This window comes from Ruditapes philippinarum, unplaced genomic scaffold (assembly GCF_026571515.1).
Source record: "Ruditapes philippinarum isolate M1 unplaced genomic scaffold, ASM2657151v2 ctg175_1_1_1_1, whole genome shotgun sequence".
Classification (NCBI taxonomy): Eukaryota; Metazoa; Mollusca; class Bivalvia; order Venerida; family Veneridae; genus Ruditapes; species Ruditapes philippinarum.
The window spans coordinates 114,327-134,948 of NW_026863915.1; the positions used below are offsets into that span (position 1 = coordinate 114,327).

The 20,622-nt window shown below is 34.7% G+C and overlaps 1 protein-coding gene across 1 annotated transcript; it reads right to left on the bottom strand.

Annotated features, from left to right (window-relative positions):
* Positions 1-7,221: 7,221 nt before the first annotated feature.
* LOC132723823 (PRELI domain-containing protein 1, mitochondrial-like) lies at positions 7,222-20,397 on the bottom strand. The gene is made up of 4 exons (XM_060708613.1): positions 20,257-20,397; positions 13,626-13,723; positions 11,722-11,941; positions 7,222-9,555 (listed from the first exon to the last, which is right to left on the bottom strand). Exons 2-4 carry the CDS (start codon positions 13,712-13,714, stop codon positions 9,220-9,222), a joined length of 645 nt encoding a protein of 214 aa, XP_060564596.1. The 5' UTR covers positions 13,715-13,723; positions 20,257-20,397; the 3' UTR covers positions 7,222-9,219.
* Between the last annotated feature and the right edge of the window lie 225 nt (positions 20,398-20,622).

Here is a 20,622-nt window from a genome sequence, read left to right on the forward strand (position 1 = left end):
CCCTGTGACCTTGACCTTTGATCTAGTGACCCCAAAATCAATAGGGCTAATTTCCTTGTTATGACCAATCAATATGTGAAATATGACGACTTTGTGATGAATACTTTTCAAGATGATCAGCAAAACCTTTCTGACATTTGAGGTCCCTGCAACCTTGACCTTATGACCCCAAAATCAATAAGGGTCATCTTCTAGTTATGACCAATCAATATGTGAAATATGAAGACTTTGTGATGAATACTTTTCAAGATAATCAGCGGAAACCCTTCTGACATTTAAGCCCGATGTGACCTTGACCTTTATCCAAGTGACCCCAAAGTCAATAGGGCTAATTTACTAGTTTTGACCAATCAATATGTGAAATATGACGACTTTGTAATAAATACTTTTCCAGATAATCAGCGGAAACCATTTCGACATTTAAGGCCCCCGTGACCTTAACTTAATGACCCCAAAATCAATAGGGGTCATCTACTAGTTATGGCCAATCAAAATGTGAAATATGAATAATTTGTGATGAATACTTTTCAAGATAATCAGCGGAAACCATTCTGACATTTGAGGCCCTGTGACCTGACCTTATGACCCAAAGTCAATAGGGGCCATCTACTAGTTATGACCGATCAATATGTGAAATATGAAGACTTTGTGATGAATACTTTTTAAGATAATCAGCGGATACCCTTTTAACATTTAAAGCCCATGTGACCTTGACCTTTGACCTAGTGACCCAAAAATCAATATAGGGCTCATTTACTAGTTATATGACCAATCACTATGTGAAATATGACGACTTTGTGATGAATACTTTTCAAGATAATCAGCGGAATTAAAGACCCATGTGACCTTGACCTTTGACCCCAAAATCAATACGGTTCATTCACCAGTTATGACCAATCAATATGTGAAATATGAAGACATTGTGATAAATAGTTTTCAAGATAATCAGCGGAAACCGACGGATCGACAGACAGACAGACCGACAAGACATTAGCAAATCAATATATCCCCTCTCCTTCGAAGGGGGCCATAAAAACGTGCAGAAATAAATATAGTTGAATGCCACAGATTAAACTTGAAAACAACGTATTTACATAATAATTCTTGCAATTCTTGCATGTACTGTTTATGGTGATGAAAACAGCTACATTTAACTCTTTCCAAGATAAATTATCTTTTAAATAAACTTGTCCATCATTCGGTCTGGACAAAACCATTAATCTTTTTAAGGGTAAGTTTGGTAAGTACTGGCTGAATAGCGGGCTCAAAGAGGCTCATCATAGTCCTTGATCGCTCACCTGAAATACATTGCTCGAAAAAGGCCACAATTTTTCAATGCAGAGTAAAATAATAAGGTCATACTTTGGGTGCCATTTTTGACTGAAGATACATAATTTATAAAATATTTTTTGCTCTGGACATTGTAAATCCACACAATAAGACTTAAAGAATTTAGCATGATTTATATATGTCTAATTATCTTAGCAATCACTGAGGTAGGATTAATTTTGACCACATGAACATGATTTACATGAATTTGGTAGTGGACTTCGAAATATATTATATATACCAAATGTCTTTTCTTTGTGCATTGTAGTTTCGTTGATTAAAAAAAACAGGTTTATTAAATTATTATATATATGTAAGTCTAGGGCACCGGAGCAGGGACGTTTTGCGCCAGAGGCTTAATTCATTTCACTTTTGCAGAGCTCAAAAGACAATGCTGCATGCCAGATATCTATAAGATCGGGATTGCGGACTTATCCTGTTTTCAAAAAGCAAGTGACCACTTGGGAAGGGCCCTCCTCTTGATTGATAAAACTTTTGTAGATGACACAGATTATGCAAAATATCTAAACTATAGTACTGGCATTGTACACATGGTTTCAGATAGACTATTTTTAGCTTTTGTGACCATTTTATGCATCATACTGGAACCATTAGCATAAACTTTTACTGCGTCAGCTTAAGATCATTTCTTTGATGTTTTTGTGGTTTAAGAGATGCTGTTAAAAATAATTGTGGACAGCGATGTCCGACAATTTCATCACAAAAGCTCACCTCTGAGCACTGTCAATAAGTGTATTTAAGAGTTCATACCCCAATTCCTATAATACAGGTGATTTTTATGGGATAAAGACAACCTTATTTTTTCATTCATACATGCAATCATGTCTTGCTTCATTGAACGCAATGAGACGGATAACCCCATTTTTATTATTAAGCACTGGATGAACGCTTATTCTCTCCAATTTCTTTTCTGTATCTAGCTTCAACTTACCACATATGCTGGTTTCAGAGATATCAATAGTTTATGTGAATTTCAAGACATTTCCATGGCAAACAACAGGGTCATGATAGCCCTAATATCGCTCACCTGAATATGAATATTCTATGACAAGGAACAAGTTATATTGTAAACTATGAATGAAAGCATAAATAAAATCTAAATCTTAAACTGATATCACAAATTAAGTTCGTAGTTGTATCTGAAATAGTGCATGTGTAAAAACTTTACTGTTTGCTTTTGCTAAGGGAAAACAAAAGTTCCATAAGATGTCAATGTTTGCTATACAAAATTAATGATTTCCTTTGGAAGTCAGTGCCTGCTATGAAGTTCAATAGTAGATTCACTCGTTACTATGGAAAGTTAATGTTTGCTTGTTGCTATAAAAATTTGCTATGAAAAGTCAACGGCTGCTTTGAAGTCACTGGTTGCTATTGAAACTAAGTTCCAGCACTTGTAGATTTAGAGAGTAATTATTTATTTTTTTACTATATACATATTACGTAAATCTATGTTCCCCGAAAGGTGGAACAATTTTGACCCAGGGCTGTAATATTTGTAGAGGTCCACAAGAGAATGTTTCAAACCAAATATCTAAGCTAAAGCCTCTATAGTATAATAGAACAAGATTTTGTTTTTCTTATATACATATAAGGAAAATCAATTACTCCCCTGGGGCGGGCCAATTTTGACCCTAGGGCTTCATTTGAACAAACTCGGTTGGCAACCACTAGAAGGTGTTTTTTTTTCTTAAATATCTTAGCTCTAGCTCTTTGGCTTTCTTAGATGATATATTTTTGTTTCTTATATACATTACAATTTTGACCTCACGGTTTCATTTGAACAAACTTGGTAGACACCCACTATAGAAGATGTTTCATGCTTAATGTCTAAGCTCCACCTCTTTGGGTTTTTTTAGAAGATTTTTTTCCTTATATACATATAAGAAAAGTCATTGACCCCCTGGGGCGGGACCAATGTTGACCCCAGGGCCTTTATTTGAAGAAACTTTGTAGACACTCACTAGAAGATGTTTCATATCAAATATCTAAGCTCTAGCTCTTTGGTTTATTTAAAAGAAGATTTTTTATTTTTTCTTACTATATACATACACGGAAAATCAATTACCCTCGGGCGGGGCCAATTTTGACCAAAGGGCTTTTATTTGAACAAACTTAGTAGGCACCCACTAGAAGATGTTTTATGTCAAATATCTAAGCTTTAGCTCTTTGGGTTTTTTAAAAGAAGATTCTTTTGTCTCTACTATATACAATCAATGGGGCGGGGCCAATTTTGACCCCATAGCTAGATAATGTTTCATGCTAAACATCTTAACTCTAGTTATTAAGTTTTTATGCCCCCACAAAGTGGGAGCATAAAGCGTTGCACTTGTCCGTCCTTCCGAACGTCCCGAAATCTTGTGAACGCAACTCCTCTTAAACCGGATGGCAGATTTTGCTTAATGTGTAGATGGTAGTAAAGGAAGGAACTTTTGCTGCGACCAAATTTAACAAAATTATGGCCCTTTGTTGATTTTTTCACTATATACTATGTAGAAATTTTGTGAACTCAACTCCTCTTAAACCGGATGGCAGATTTTGCTTAAACTTCAAGGGATTAACAACCTTAATGTGTAGATGGTAGTAAAGGAAGGAATTTTTCGCTGCGACCAAATTTAACAGAATTATGGCCCTTTGTTGATTTTTTCACTATATACTTATAATGTAGAAATTTTGTGAACGCAACTCGTCTTAAACCGGATGGCAGATTTTGCTTAAACTTCCAGGGATTAACAACCTTAATGTGTAGATGGAAGTAAAGGAAGGAGTTTTTGCCGCAACCAAATGTAACAGAATTATGGCCCTTTGTTGATTTTTTCGCTATATACTATGTAGAAATTTTGTGAACGCAACTCGTCTTGAACCGGATGGCAGATTTTGCTTAAACTTCCAGGGATTAACAACCTTAATGTGTAGATGGTAGTAAAGGAAGGAATTTTTGCTGCGACCAAATTTAACAGAATTATGGCCCTTTGTTGATTTTTAGTTTTCAACTTGTGGCACATGTAGTCCAAAAAATATTTGACCTAGTCATAAGATTGACAGAACAGTGGCGTGTGGGGGCATCCGTGTCCTATGGACACATTTCTAGTTATAGAAGAGTTTTTCTTTCTTTATATACATATAAGGAAACTAGAAATGTGTCATCATGCCACGGATGCCCCCGCATGCAGCCAACATTTCAGATGGTGCATTAATTATTTTTTTCATTTTAAGTTCAAAGCCCTTAAAACTTTTCAATGTTAACACAAACCATTTTCATATAATGTTCAAGGCACTGAAATTATTCAGTCTTAACCTTTTAAAAATAGCATATTGCATATTTGTAGCCAAAATAATGGCTAAAAGTATGAGTGCTGAAACTGAAAGTTCAAAATTTTCCAACATTCAGGAAAGATAAGTTTGACTAAAATCATTGAACCACAACCAAATTCAAACTTAAACTGCTTATTCCTAAGATGTATCTATATTACTTTCAAAGTGAAAGGGACATAACTCTGCAAAAAAATCATCAAACCATGACCAAATTCCAACTTGACCTGCCCATTCCTTTGACATATCCATATGTCAAATTTAAGTTGAATATGTAACACTGTTGGGTAGATAATGAACAGAAACTGTAAATTTCATATTATTTTCAAAGTGAAAGGGGCATTACTCTGCCAAAAATCATTGAACCATGACCAAATTCGAACTTGGCCTGGGCATTCCAAAAACATATCCATATGTCAAATTTGAGTTGAATGTGTTGTACCATTGGGAAGATAATAAACGGAAACTGAAAATTTCATATTACTTTCAAAGTGAAAGGGGCATAACTCTGCCAAAAATCATTGAACCATGACCAAATTTGAACTTGACCTGCGCATTCCTTTGACGCATCCATATGTCAAGTTTGAGTTGAATGTGTTGTACCGTTGGGGAGATAATGAACGGAAACTGAAAATTTCATATTATTTTCAAAGTAAAAGGGGCATAACTCTGCCAAAAATCATCGAACCATGACCAAATTCGAACTTGACCTGTATTTTCTCATGACATATCCATATGTCAAGTTTGAGTTGAATGTGTTGTACCATTGGGGAGATAATGAACGGAAACTGAAAATTTCATATTATTTTCAAAGTAAAAGGGGCATTACTCTGCCAAAAATCATCGAACCATGACCAAATTCGAACTTGACCTGTATTTTCTCATGACATATCCATATGTCAAGTTTGAGTTGAATGTGTTGTACCGTTGGGGAGATAATGAACGGAAACTGAAATTTCATATTATTTTCAAAGTAAAAGGGGCATAACTCTGCCAAAAATCATCGAACCATGACCAAATTCGAACTTGACCTGTATTTTGTCATGACATATCCATATGTCAAATTTGAGTTGAATGTGTGCAACCGTTCTTAAGATAATGAACGGAAACTGATGATGACGGAATGACAGAATGACGGAATGACGGAACAGGGTAACACTATATGCCCCGGCCATTACATGGCGGGGGCATAAAAATGACGCCCTGGGGCTCGGTCAATTTTGATCCCAGGGCTTTTATTTGAAGAAACATGGTAGAGACCCACTAGAAGATGTTTTATGCTAAAATCTAAGCTCTAGCTCTTTGGGTTTTTTAAAAGACGATTTTTTATGTGTTTTCTTTTCGTTCTGTATGGAATTCAATTATTTGAACAATTTTCAAAGGTGACCATCCAAGGAACATTCCTGTACAGTTTGGATGAAATTGGCTTAGCAGTTTACAAGGAGATGTTGTTATAAGTTAGAGTTTATGGCCGGACAATGGACGAAAAGCGATCACAAAAGCTTACCATGTCACTTTAATTGTGACAGGTGAGTTAAAAGGGAGAATATTATCTTTCTTTAAATGCACATACAGGTTGTAAGACTTGCTCTTCCTGGCTCACTTGTGACCTTTAAAAAAATATTGTAAGTTTAACTTTGTTCCTTTTCTTTTTTTCAGACAAATGCAAGCTAGTACATGTAGATCTAAATTAATTGACACTTCCCATGTTTTAAGGGACATAACTGTCAAAATGTTATCAATAGTTGAGAAACTTTGCCTTCTGGGCTTGCTTGTGACATTTGCTACATATTTCAAGCAAGAGTTAAAGTTATTAAAGTAAAGTTATTAAGAAAATTTCTGAACATTTCCTAATAAGTGAAAAAGACCACAGCTTTATGAAAATACAATCTAGAGATGTACACCATGTCTACTAGTTTGCTTGTAACCTCTCAAATCTCATGTTTCAAGTTCATATCTGTAAATACTTGTATATTATAGCAAATATCAAAGCAAATGCACAAGTCTGTTTGTAACCCTTTAAACTCATATACTAGTATATGTAGTTTATGTTTAAATATCCAAAATTAATCACATGAACTGCTTTTAAACATAATGAAGAAAAGAAAAACAATAAAGCTTGTAATTCCTATATACAACAAAAACCTGATGTATGCTAGTCAGTGTAATAGTGTTTTTATTTATAAAACTAAACTTTCCTATCTCTTTTCGTTCAGAAATAGTTCTATCAAATGAGGGCACTATACCACCACACAAAATACACACATATAGATCTGGAGGCAAATGGATAAAAAGACAAACATTATATTACATCACATGAATTTATTGTTATTCAAAATATGAGCCACGTCATGACAAAACCAACATAATGGGTTTGCGACCAGCATGGATCCAGACCAGCCTGTGCATCCGCACAGTCTGATCAGGATCCATGCTGTTCGCTATTGGTTTCTCTACTTGTTATGGAGTTGGTAAGCGAACAGCATGGATCCTGATCAGACTGCGCAGGCTGGTCTGGATCCATGCTGGTCGCAAACGCATTAGGTTGTTTTTGTCGTGACGCGGCTTATATTACATCACGTGAATTAATTGGTATTCAAAATATCATATTTAAATGTTAGCACAAAAAATGATCTAATCTATCAATCTCACTGAAAACAAAATTACAAATATTAATAATTAGAAAATTATTCCAACAAAAGTTATTTATCTCTCAAAAATAACTACGAATGTTGTTCATTTATCGAATTATACACCGATTTTAAGACTTTTAGAAGAGCATTCTATCCTGAACCAAAAATATTAATTTGTAAAAAAATTACATCTCTGATAGGCATTGTAAAACAAAATGCTCGAAATGTCTCTCAAATACTCATTCAATGAATCATTGTATTCTGTCAGTAAAACATGAGTTAAAATTAAATGCTAAAAAATTGTTGTATTCATAGAAACTCTAAAACATCTTGGAATTCTACACCTTCTAAATCAGGTCAAAGATTTGACAATTCAGTGTCCTGTATGTGTATTTCGGGTTTGTTTACCCTCACCACCAGGGTAATTACCATAGCGAGCATTACTCGCTATCATAAGCATTACCAACTAAGACCCACTGAATTTGGTTTTACAGTTTAATACCCAGGTTTACGAACCCTGGTCTAGAGGAATCAACATTGACTCCAATTTCTAATACTTCTGTTCTAAAATAGCAATAATCAGTAAAATCACATTGTTGGGAGAAAAGTAAATTCAAGTTTATTACAATTGCAAGTTTGTGAAGAAAGTCCATTTTGAAGACTAGAGGTCAGATACCAACACTGACTTGACTCTGGAATGTTCCGGATAAATGTACGCACGTGTATGGAGTAATATGTAACTATGGTAATACATTTATGGCAACATAGACATTTACAAACTTCTATCTGTCTAAATGGAAATAACTATAAACTACAAATCACATGGAACTTAAAAATAACTGGTAAATCTAACTTTTATACCATTATTAAATGACAACAAATCACCGGTTTATGTTTTTATGAATATTTTACCTTGTACAATGAATATTTATTTCAAGATTATTTTATGAGAAAATCAAGGAAAATTTGTAATTGCTAATGTTAGCTTATGTTAGCAATGTTTAATCTGTTATTAAAAATAATATAAATGAAAATTTAACTGAATAGCTATATTAATATTTAAAGCAATTATTAAGCTCTAAACACATTAATTTTATCATTCAACCAAACAGCATCAATTTGTCTTGATAAAACACCAAATTGTAGCAATATTCTAGATGTTCAAAGGGAGGTAATAAACTTACATGAAATAACAACAGAAGGTAAATGCCTACAGATATGTACAATACATAACTATGCATTGTAAAGGGTCATGTATATCCCATGTCTTTTTCTAGACCAAACAATTGATCAAACACTATCCCTAGTAAACTAACAAGGACTACCCCGATAGATAATGAAATTTGAATAACAGAATAAACAGACTAATGAAATAATCCTGATGTCTTACACATGAACAATATAATACTTGTTAACAGTAAAACAAAATATAAAGATTTTCTTCAAAAACAAAACCCACATTTTAGCACTTATATACTATTATAATTACACATTACCATGTCAAACATGTAAACTATATCTGCAAGTGTAATACTGGCTAACATTAACTACTGACTGCACTGACAATCTGCTGACACATTATATTTATCTTTAAACACTAAAGGAAAAATACATACAGGTCCTTTTAAACAGTCTGTACTGTATCTTTAAATTCCAGTATGACAGTACCTTTTATTAAGCTGCCTTTCAAACCTATGTCTAATACACAAATTTTTGTCAATTTTTTCACACAAAAAAAAAAAAAAAAAAATGAAATGAGCCACGTCATGACAAAACCAACATAATGGGTTTGCGAGCAGCATGGATCCAGACCAGCCTGCGCATTCGCGCAGTCTGATCAGGATCCATGCTGTTCGCAAACCCATTATGTTGGTTTTGTCGTGACACGGCTCAAATCAAGCTTGCAATGAATCTGTATGAGAAATGTTCATGAGCCGTCATTCTGACAAGATGTCAACCGAGGTCTCGGTAATTTAGATTTTACAGAATCTGCTTTTGCTTTAGCAAACTCTTTAGCCTTTTCTTTCCTCGATTCAGGAATAACTTTATTTTCAGCCTCCGATTCTGGTCCATAGAGTTTATTTAAGACATAATCGAAGCCAATTACAGCTTTGGAAGCATTTTTCTTGTAGCGTTGAATACCGAATGACGCTATAACACTTGATATTGTTCGTACACCAGAATTCACCCAGACTTGCCGTGTACACTGTGTTGTTTCAGAATTATCGCCTTGTTGTGTGTATGTACATTTCTCCTCGACACTCTGCAATAAAATCATGATGCAAAATCTGTAAAACTATAAACAATACCTGCATTAATATCAACTTAGTTTGCCTATGCTTTATTATATTGATACAGATACTTGTTACAGATATAAATATGATTAAGCTGGGTCAATTAGCAAAAACTGTGCATCAAGGCATACATTAGGAGAGAAGAAAACATGTTGAAAGGGACAAAATAATGTGAGCATATGCTGTTGTTGCACGTTTTTTTTATATGTATTACTCTGGGTGGCATAAATAATAGCTTTCTGCAATGACCTCCCTATTAGTTTCATTATCAAAATATAACTGTCAAATGACATTGAACTAGCACATGGACAGCATGACAAGACAGTTTTCTTTGTATGAAAAACTGATAAAGAAATTGGAAATTACCAAATTAAATGTATGATTTTATAAAATGTATGATTTTATATAAGAATAGACATTATTCACCTTTTTTCATGCATTAACATCTGCAGGAGCCCTTGGACTTATTAAATCCCTTGCCCAGTTGGCACTGGGTGTAAATGCATACTCGTACTTCTGCACATGTGAAAGCATAAAAAAACTAGAGGATGCTTTTGTAAAAAAGCGCATGTCTCCCCCACTGCACTGTGACCTTGACCTTTGACCTACTGACCCCAAAAACAATAGGGATCATCTGCTCTATAAGACCAATCATCCTATGAAGTTTGAGGGCTGTAGGTCAAAAGGAACTCTAGTTATCATCCGGAAACGAGAAATTGACCAACGGTCACTGTGACCTTGACCTTTGACCTACTGACCCAAAAAACAATAGGGATCATCTGCTCTATAAGACCAATCATCCTATGAAGTTTGAGGGCTGTAGGTCAAAAGGAACTCTAGTTATCATCCGGAAACGAGAAATTGACCAACGGTCACTGTGACCTTGACCTTTGAACTACTGACCCCAAAAACAATAGGATCATCTGCTCAATAAGACCAATCATCCTATGAAAGTTTGAGGTCTGTAGGGCTAAAGGAACTCTAGTTATCATCCGGAAACGAGAAATTGACCAACTGTCACTGTGACCTTGACCTTTGACCTACTGACCCCAAAAACAATAGGGATCATCAGCTCTATAAGACCAATCATCCTATGAAGTTTGAGGGCTGTAGGTCAAAAGGAACTCTAGTTATCATCCGGAAACGAGAAATTGACCAACGGTCACTGTGACCTTGACCTTTGACCTACTGACCCCAAAAACAATAGGGATCATCAGCTCTATAAGACCAATCATCCTATGAAGTTTGAAGGCTGTAGGTCAAAAGGAACTCTAGTTATCATCCGGAAACGAGAAATTGACCAACGGTCACTGTGACCTTGACCTTTGAACTACTGACCCGTAAACAAATAGGGATCATCAGCTCTATAAGACCAATCATCCTATGAAGTTTGAGGTTGTAGGTCAAAAGGAACTCTAGTTATCATCCGGAAACGAGAAATTGACCAACGGTCACTGTGACCTTGACCTTTGAACTACTGACCCCAAAAACAATAGGGATCATCTGCTCAATAAGACCAATCATCCTATGAAGTTTGAGGTCTGTAGGTCTAAAGGAACTCTAGTTATCATCCGGAAACGAGAAATTGACCAACGGTCACTGTGACCTTGACCTTTGACCTACTGACCCCAAAAACAATAGGGATCATCTGCTCAATAAGACCAATCATCCTTTGAAGTTTGAGGTCTGTAGGTCTAAAGGAACTCTAGTTATCATCCGGAAACGAGAAATTGACCAACGGTCAGTGTGACCTTGACCTTTGACCTACTGACCCCAAAAACAATAGGGATCATCAGCTCTATAAGACCAATCATCCTATGAAGTTTGAGGGCTGTAGGTCAATAGGAACTCTAGTTATCGTCCGGAAACGAAGAATGGACGGACGGACTGACGGACGGACGGACTGACGGACGGACAGGGCAAAAACAATATGTCTCCCCCCGAGGTGGGGGAGACATAATTAAACCTCTTAATGCTATCGAAAACTTTAGTAAAGATTCACTTACATTCAAATAAAGAGATTCTACTAAGACCTCAGTCAGCTTCACATATACTTTATATTAAAGATCTGGACTAAGAGGTGCCCATGAGTTATATTTTGTTGTATATTTTGCGTATAAATAAAAATATCATACCATAACTTTTTGTTGCACAATGTTTCTTGTATATGTCACAAATGTTTTATTTTTAAGATCCAGGATAGATTCCTCCACGAGATATACACCTTTGTTCAGACCGTGCACAAACCTTTCTCCCCATTTTGGTAAACTGTTGGTCTTAGTTATAAGCCTTTTGGTAATCAGTTGAGTGCCTTCTACTCGTCTTTCAATAACATCTTCAGACAGGACATGTTTACTGAAAAACAGACAGACAATAAAACATTAACATGTGCAAGGGAAGTAACTCACAAAAATAAGTTCATTTAATTGATGTATTAATTGTATTCCTTGCTCCACAAACCCAAAGTTGGAACTTGTCTGTCAACTTGGCAGTCTGAAGGACAGCTAAATCTCCTTCCACAGGGAACATGAGATGTGTACTTCTTAACCTTTAGCTAACCATGACCTTGATGTTGTGCCATGCATATCATAAGCATAGTCTAATGATGGTGATTTTTTGTGCCAAGTTGTTTAAAATATTCCATAAAGTCAAAGTTAATGAGAACATATAACTTTGACCTTGAAGGTAGCAACCTGGATGTAACTTAGGGGTAGCAACCTGGATGCAACTTGGGGGTAGCAACCTGGATGTAACTTGGGGGTAGCAACCCGGATGTTGTGCTCTGCAGATTGTGTCATGGTGGGGATCATTTTTGCCAAATAAGTTAAAAACCTTTGAATTGTCAATAAGTTATACAGCGGACATTAAAAATTGATGTTTGAACATTGAACCTTTGAGTGAGGGTAGTGACTTTATTGTTGTGCTCTGCACATGGTGTCATAACGGTGATCAGTCTTAAAAACATTGCAGCTGTTTAAATGTTATGGATCGTTACAAAATGTAGCCTTAAAGTGTGACCTAGACCTTGTAGGTAACAAACTAATTATTGCGCTGTGCACATTGTCTCATAATGGTGCTCACTTGTGCAAAATTATTTTTTAAAAAATTCAGCGCTTTAAAAGTTATGGACCGGACACGAAATGTAGCCTTTTTAACACTTGACCTTCAAGTGTGACCTTGATCTGGGGGGTAGCAACCCAATTATTGCACTCTGTATATCATCTCATAATGGTGATCACCTGTGCCAAATTATTTTTAAAAAAAACTCAGCAGTTTAAAAGTTATTTATGGAGCGGATAGAAATGTACACTTTTCAACAATTAACCTTTGGGAAAGCAACCCAATTATTGCTCTCTGCATATTGTCTCTTAATGGTGATCACTTTATGGTGATCACTTTTGCCAAGTTATTTCAATTTTTTTTTGGCAGTTTGAAAGTTATGGAGTCAACACAAAATGTAGACTTTTTAACATTTGACCTTGACCTTGGGGGAAGCAACCAAATTATTGTGCTCTGTGCATCGTCTCATTATGGTGATCACTTATGCCAAATTATTAAAAAAATTTAATAGTTTTGGAGTGGATATGAAAGTGTTACGGACGAACAGAGGGATGCCATTCCTATTTTCCCCTGCCCGCTTTGTGGATAACTGCTATCATATAATAACAAATAATATGTCCGGACATTTTCTAACGTAGCTGATTCAAGAGTATACCAAAACAAAATGGTACTAATATGTTATACAAGTACAATTGCAGATTGTACACAGACATTTCATACATACAGTGTTTTATAGAAGGGTTGAAAGTTCACTATGACTGGAAGTGTTTCTTGTTCAGAGGTATGTTATGTTCAAGTATGAAGGCTGTAGAATGAAGATTGTACAGGTATAGTTAACGTTGTGAGCAGACTAACAAGGAAATAGACAAGACAACTAACAATTTATGAGTCTGATTTCCAAGGACTTGTAAATATTTGCATATGTTTTCATTACAAATACAATAAAACAAAAAAATAATTTTATGGAAGTTGGACAAACCTGTTTGGATTTGGATATCTTTGCCAAAACCCAGCCACAACTTGGTCCCATGTAAATTGAAAAGCATTATCACATGTGAAGAATTTCATTGCTGCTCTCTGAAAACACATAATCAAAAAATATGATGAAATCCAAGTCCTGTATATTCATTCAAGTCATGCATTCTCTTAGTTACATACTATAAATATGGAATGTGTCAACTTTTAATAGTAATACTTATAGTTGAGACCCCTGAAGTGGCTAGTTGTATGTGCCAGCACTACTAACCAGAAGTGGCATAATTACTGTATACCCTAGTTGTACAGCATTTTTATAGATATTTAAAATAATAAGAGCCATCAGTGACCACATGTGTTGCCTGATGTCATGATAGCCAAATTCATATTGCAACTACTGGTTTAAACATATTTATTTTAGCTCGATTGCGAAACAAGTTCTTGCAACATGGTCGTGACCCGAGTAGGGCTGGAACCCATGATCTCTGGGTTGAGAGACAGACACCTTAACACTAGGCCACCGCTCCCCTTAGTTGCAACTACTGTTTTGCAGGAGACACAAAAGTCATTAATATGCCAGGATGTCTTTTTTTCATATCAAGGGCCATAACTCAGGCCAAAACCATTCAACCCATTTAATGTGAGCAATTACTTGATGTATGATCAATCATATAACATTTCATTTAATTTGCATTAATAGTATAAGAGTGTTTGTTAATTATAAATTTATACTAGGAAGTGGCTAGGACACACTTTATTGTCTAGCTGTACGGCACTTTTTAATATTTCAAGAAAGTCTTTGCTATTTTATGACTTTAAATGAGGATTTTAACCAAGAAATAGCAATTATCTTCGTATGTTTACTTTTTAGAGAGTAATCGCCATGTTGGGTAAAGTAAAGAAAGTACAAATATTGATCTTTGTCATCTTCAGATGGCGAGAAAAAAAGAGCGGTTAGTCGCAGTTGAATACTATTAATTGAAATTGTTTACATAATTACTATAGTCATCTTTTTGTGTTTCAATAAGTTTAATTTTCAACACCTAAAACTTAATGAAAAATGCACTGAAAATAATTGTTGCTGGGCTCTTATAATTCAATAATTAACTAACAGTAGAAGTTTGGGAGTCATTTACAAATGTAGGAAAGTTTGCATGTCCCGTGAAACGCATTCTAAAATTCTATTGTCAGCCCCTTTATAGACTTTAATTTAGGCTAATTGATTGTGCTTTAATGTTCAATATTTATCACATATATACATAAATTTTATGGTCGATATTTATGTATTTAAAAATACAATTATACACATAAACACACAACGCCAGGGTTCTAGTGAGAATGTGTTTATTCTTGAAATTGACAAAAACAAGCTACTTCCGCCATTAAATTTATAATTACTGGTTTCCTAGCAGTTTCCGGCCACAAATCACACTTTTTAACAAATAAAATAAAAATCAGTCTAAGGAGGGGTACAAAACTTTGACAGGACAAAGTTAGGTACCTGTCCAGCATTGCCATGTGTTTAATGTTGCACTTTCATTTTATAATTTGAATATAGGCCTGAAATGTAACACCTTTTTTCACTTTTATTCCAAAATTCATGGCAGTTTTCCGGACCTTTGTTATTTTGAATATAATTCAGTACCATAAAGCAATATTAAGATGGTTTTATCCGACAAACAGAACTTCCCAACCTTTTCCGTGTCGTCTGTAAAAATATTTTCCAAAGTATTGATTTACCTAGAATAGTGTCTTGCTTATGCAGGTGTTGATTATTTTTTAAAGTCACAAGTTCTCTTATATAACTTTGAACAACAGGCAGAACTTCAAAACATATAAATCGCTGTGCTATTTGAAATGCTGTTTAACAGTCTCTCTGATTGATGAAGTAATGATGATGCCTTACTGGTAAAAATAGACTGCACTGGACGAAAATGATAAACGGCCGGAAAACTGCTAGGGGACGGAAACTGCTAGGAAACCAGTATTTATTCCATGTGCTTAATTAAAAATAATGATTTAATAATTCATCTTTCATACAAATAAAACTACAAATCATAAGCATTAAAAACAATGGCGTTCTAACTTAAATTCTAACATGACCCGCATTTTTCCCTATTGAACAGAGAAGAACCGAAAGTGTGAGTTATTATGCAATAAAATAACTGTTGATATTCTATATTTAGACATGTGATGTAAGTACTAAAAATGCGATGTGCTAAAATATTTAAGTACGGAAACAAATCAAGCTCAATTTAGCTTCCTATCAGGTATGGCAGCATTTATTTGTTAATGTCGTGTTAGAATCAAAAATAATATATCCAAATCAGTGATTTTATCATCGTTTGATAACATCACTGTTTGTCATTCGGATGTGAGGAATTGTAATTTATATCACGAGGGCGAAGGGGTGTAACAATAAGGCAAAAACCGTATTGCGATATATATTCAGGGCTCATCCGGAAGGGCGATTCAGGCGAAAACTTCGCCGTGTATATTTCCATTTCGCTCTCCCAAATGATCAAAGAGAAGTCAACATCGCCGATAAAATCTTAATTCCCAAAGAGTAATTACTTGGCGATGTAAAGAGCAGAGATTGTATCCGCCCATATGACGACTGCTAATTATCATTATCCAATCAGAGCGTCGCTTTTTACTACCCTTCTACCTGTATGCAAAGCGATAGACCGCCTACTCTAAACAGTAAATAATGACAGCATCGGCCCGAAACGGGTATAATTGTGTGACGAGTTTAATACGGAATTTGGCGATAATAATAGATTGTTTTTTCCCGATCATCTAAACACGTGTAAATCTTCCCTAATTGATATAGACACGCGGTGTTTAACCCGAGAAAAGGCGATGTGCAATGGGTTTTTCACGGCTATCACAAAACTGTTAGTCAATTAAAAATAATCAATTTCATTAATGATCAGCGACCGGATTAAAAACTTAATCATAGTTTTGAATGATTTCAGTCCGAAAAATTGTTATGTCGCTCACGTCATGGCTACAGGGCGAAATGCCCAAACCTAGCAGTAAAAGAAAGTTACCTACGCGAAAATTTAAGAAAGCCAATTCGCAAAAATCTTACGATTGGTATGTTGTAGACAGTGAGAGTGTTTGGCATTGTTATCTTTGTAGAAATGCCAAATTTGACACAGCTTACGCACGTGGGCACGACATCCCGGAAAAACTACGAATCATGATCGGCATGCTACATATCGGTCGTATATCATGTGTACATGTATATAACAACAAAATTTGTCAGGAAAGAAGTGTTCTTATTGTTTCAATATATATATATTTGTTTTAATGTCATAAATATGACGCTCAGATTAAGATTTATCAATATTGTAAATTTCAAAAAGCATTATTTATAAAGATATTACGAGTTTAACATTTCATGAAAATAAAGGGAGGTAATTAGAAATTTATTTTCTATAATTTCTCAGTCAAATTTTTCAATAAGAAATGAATGTATATAATTTTAGTGATCAAATATAATGTGCACAAATGTTTGCAGTACATATTTTACATATTCTGCGATGTTTGAAAATTGTTTTATAAGTATAATTATATGCACATAAATGTGACATTACAACATACAGGGTAATATCCAATGTAACTTTATCTTCTATTAAAAGTGAGGAAAGTAAAAATATAAAATTGATTTATTCATCATATTTTTTTCTTACACATTATTATCAATAAATCTACATGAAAATATATAAACAAATATTTAGAGAAAGCTTATAAATAGCTGATAAATAGATTAATTGTGTTTATATTATAGTTAAAGGATGTATATAGCCAGCCCATATAGCCATGCATGTTAATGCATACACATTGGGTTGTTTCCCTTCTCCCTATTTTTCGCGAGGAAGTCACTTCTCCCTAAAATTTCCCCCCAGGATGAGCCCTGATATTGCCATTTTGCCGAAGCGTATTGCAATATATTGCAATACATATTGTCGTGTATATGTTTTGATGTAAAGATGGAGTAACATTATATATTATTATTATATGTATATATTCTTAGTATGCGGAAAGTCCGAGTGGGGCCAAAAACTCATATAATAAAAAAGATTACAATGTAAAATGATGAACCATTTGAAAGTACACTTCCAGGTCTATGTTTTAAAGACTATTAAAAACAGAAATAACAAGAGCTGTCAGAAGGACAGCGCGCTCGACTTTTTTAGTGCTTGCCTATAAAACAAAACTTTGACAGTTAAGGGCACACAAGACTTTAACTAGGAATTTCTAAGTACAAATCAAGAAACATTTTCACAGAGTTATCTTCTCTTGCTTACAGATAGGTCTCATGATGGCACATAAGAACTCCAACTTCCAAAGTAATATCTCAAATGGTTAAGTCAACAAGTGGACAAGAATGAAAATTTTAACTGAGTTTCTAAGTCAAAAAGGGCCATAATTCAAATAAAATCCTTAACAGAATTACCTTCTCCTGCCCATGTTTTGGGACCATGATGGTAAACAAGTATTCCAACTTTCAAATTAATATCTCAAACAGTTCAGTCAAAAAGTGGACTGGTACTAAAAACTTAACCAAGATTCTAAGTCGATAAAAGGCCTTAATTTTTAAAACAAATCCTTGACAGAGTTACCTTCTCTTGCGTACAGATGGTGGTAATGATGTGAAATAGCATTAAAAGTTTCAAAGCAATATCTCAAAGGGTTAAGGCAATAAGTGGATTTTACCCATATTCAATGTATTTTCTAAGTCAAAAAGGGGCATAATTCTGTCAAAAACCTTGACAGAGTTATGTCCTCTTGTCTGTTGATGAAGGTCGTGATGGTAAACAAGTATGGTCAGTTTCAAAGCAATACCTCCAATGGTTTGAAATAAAGTGAGGTGGTACAAAAAACTTAACCAAGCTCAATACACTTTTCTAAGTCAAAAAAGGGCCATAATTCTGTCAAAAACCTTGACAGAGTTATTGTACTCCTGTCTGTAGATGGAGGTTATGATGGTGAACAAGTATGGTAAGTTTCAAAGCCATACTTGTAATACTTCTGAAATAAAGTGGGGTGGTACGAAAAACTTAACCAAGGTGTGACGCCAACGCTAACGCCGACGCCGACGCCGGGGCGAGTAGGATAGCTCCCCTTTTCATAGAAAAGTCGAGCTAAAAATGATAACAATAAGAATATTTACCTTGAATGTGCTACATTTCTGAAGACCAAGTACATTTTTCATGATTTCATGTCCTTAAAACATAGACCTGGAAGTGTACTTTCAAATGGTTCATCATTTTACATTGTAAACTTTTTTATCATATAATACGAATTTTGGCCTACTTTCACTTTGGACAGACTTGGTGTTTGTTTGTTTTGTTTGTTTCATTTAACGCCTTTTCCCAACAGTATTTCAGTCATATAGGCGGGTAGTTTCCTAACCAGCGTTCCTGGAGAGTTACACCAGTACTGGACTACCTTCCTCCGCTGATTAACATTTTTAAGGTGTAATTTTGTTGAAATTTCATATCATTTACAAGTGTCCATGTTATTTAAAAAAAAATAGCTTTAACAGAGTACATATACAGTATTTTGGTTCAAAACACAATGATAGGAAAATGTTTATTTGGGTATGTTTGCACTAACAAAGTTCTATGCTCCTGCGTTTATGAATAAATTATGCAAATGAGCCACGTTGAGCCGCCATGTTGGAGTTTCAGTAAGCGTGTTGGAAATTGCTACCTGTTCGTTTTGAAAGCTCGTCCTAACTTACAGTTTCCTTGAATGTAGGAAAACTTGGTTTTGTTTGATCGCATACTGAATGATAGGTATTACAAAATAAATATAATGAAAATCGATCAATCAATAATTGTACACGAGCGTTATAAAGTCAATTTAATTCTTCAGAATGATAAGATTCTGTTGCAGGGTATCGGTAAAAGACTGCTTTTTTTCCCGTTTTTGAAATTTATTTGAACACGGAGACAATTTTTCTCAAACAGGTTTATGAATATACTTTACGTTGTAACAGAGTTTACTGTGTGTCCATTCCTTATTTAAATTGTCTAAGAAGTTAAATCTGTTTGTTTACATGTAAATGTGTACCGTCATTTTGACCGACTGGAATAAAAACTATTATGACGGTGATAATACCGGATATGTAATGAAAATTACGCCGTGTAGTGCAAAGTTTTCGACATTGCAATTAAAATTAACGCTTACGTTGATTCAAACTGTTCCTTGTCAACAAAATTGAAACCGAAAATAGTGGTTGTTCTAGAATTTAATCGAATAAAATGGGTGGGATTTAACCACCGCGCATGCCCTGTGCGAACGTATTGTTTACATCCGGTCGTAGCATAGGGTAAGAGTGCAAACTTTGTTAGTGGTTTGATTATATCTTAGTGAAAGTGTATATAGTATTCATGATTAAAACAGCACTTTTTAGTATAAAACATTTATTATTAGTATAATTTGGTAATATTTGGGTATATTTAGGCAATATTTGGGTATATTTGGGCAATATTTGGGTATATTTCGGTAATTCGTGCTGCCTTTACCTGTTTACCCCACCCACTTGTAAAACATGTTTATAAGCATAATGTGAACTTTAATCAAACATATTTGCTTCAATAACTATTGCTATACGGTACCTGACTAGTAACACGGTAGTCAGAGGTAACAAAGCAGGCAGACAGAACGCACACGGCTTGTGCTCTGCGTATTTTTGACAGTTTCTAACTACGTGCGGGAGGGCAAATCATGGCGAACGTAAAAGACCGAACATATCCGAGCATTTTCTTTAATTAAACGAAAACGATTTTTTTTACGAAAAGAGCCATTCATTAATACTATCTTTCAACACGGATTTACATTAATATAAATCCGTACTTTCCATGACCATGAACATGTTCTTTGATATTGAAGAAGACCTGTTTTTGTTTGAATTCAGTAGAGTTACCTTAGCAAGTATTTCTAAAGAAAATAAATAAATAAAAAAAAAACTATCAAAATAAAGA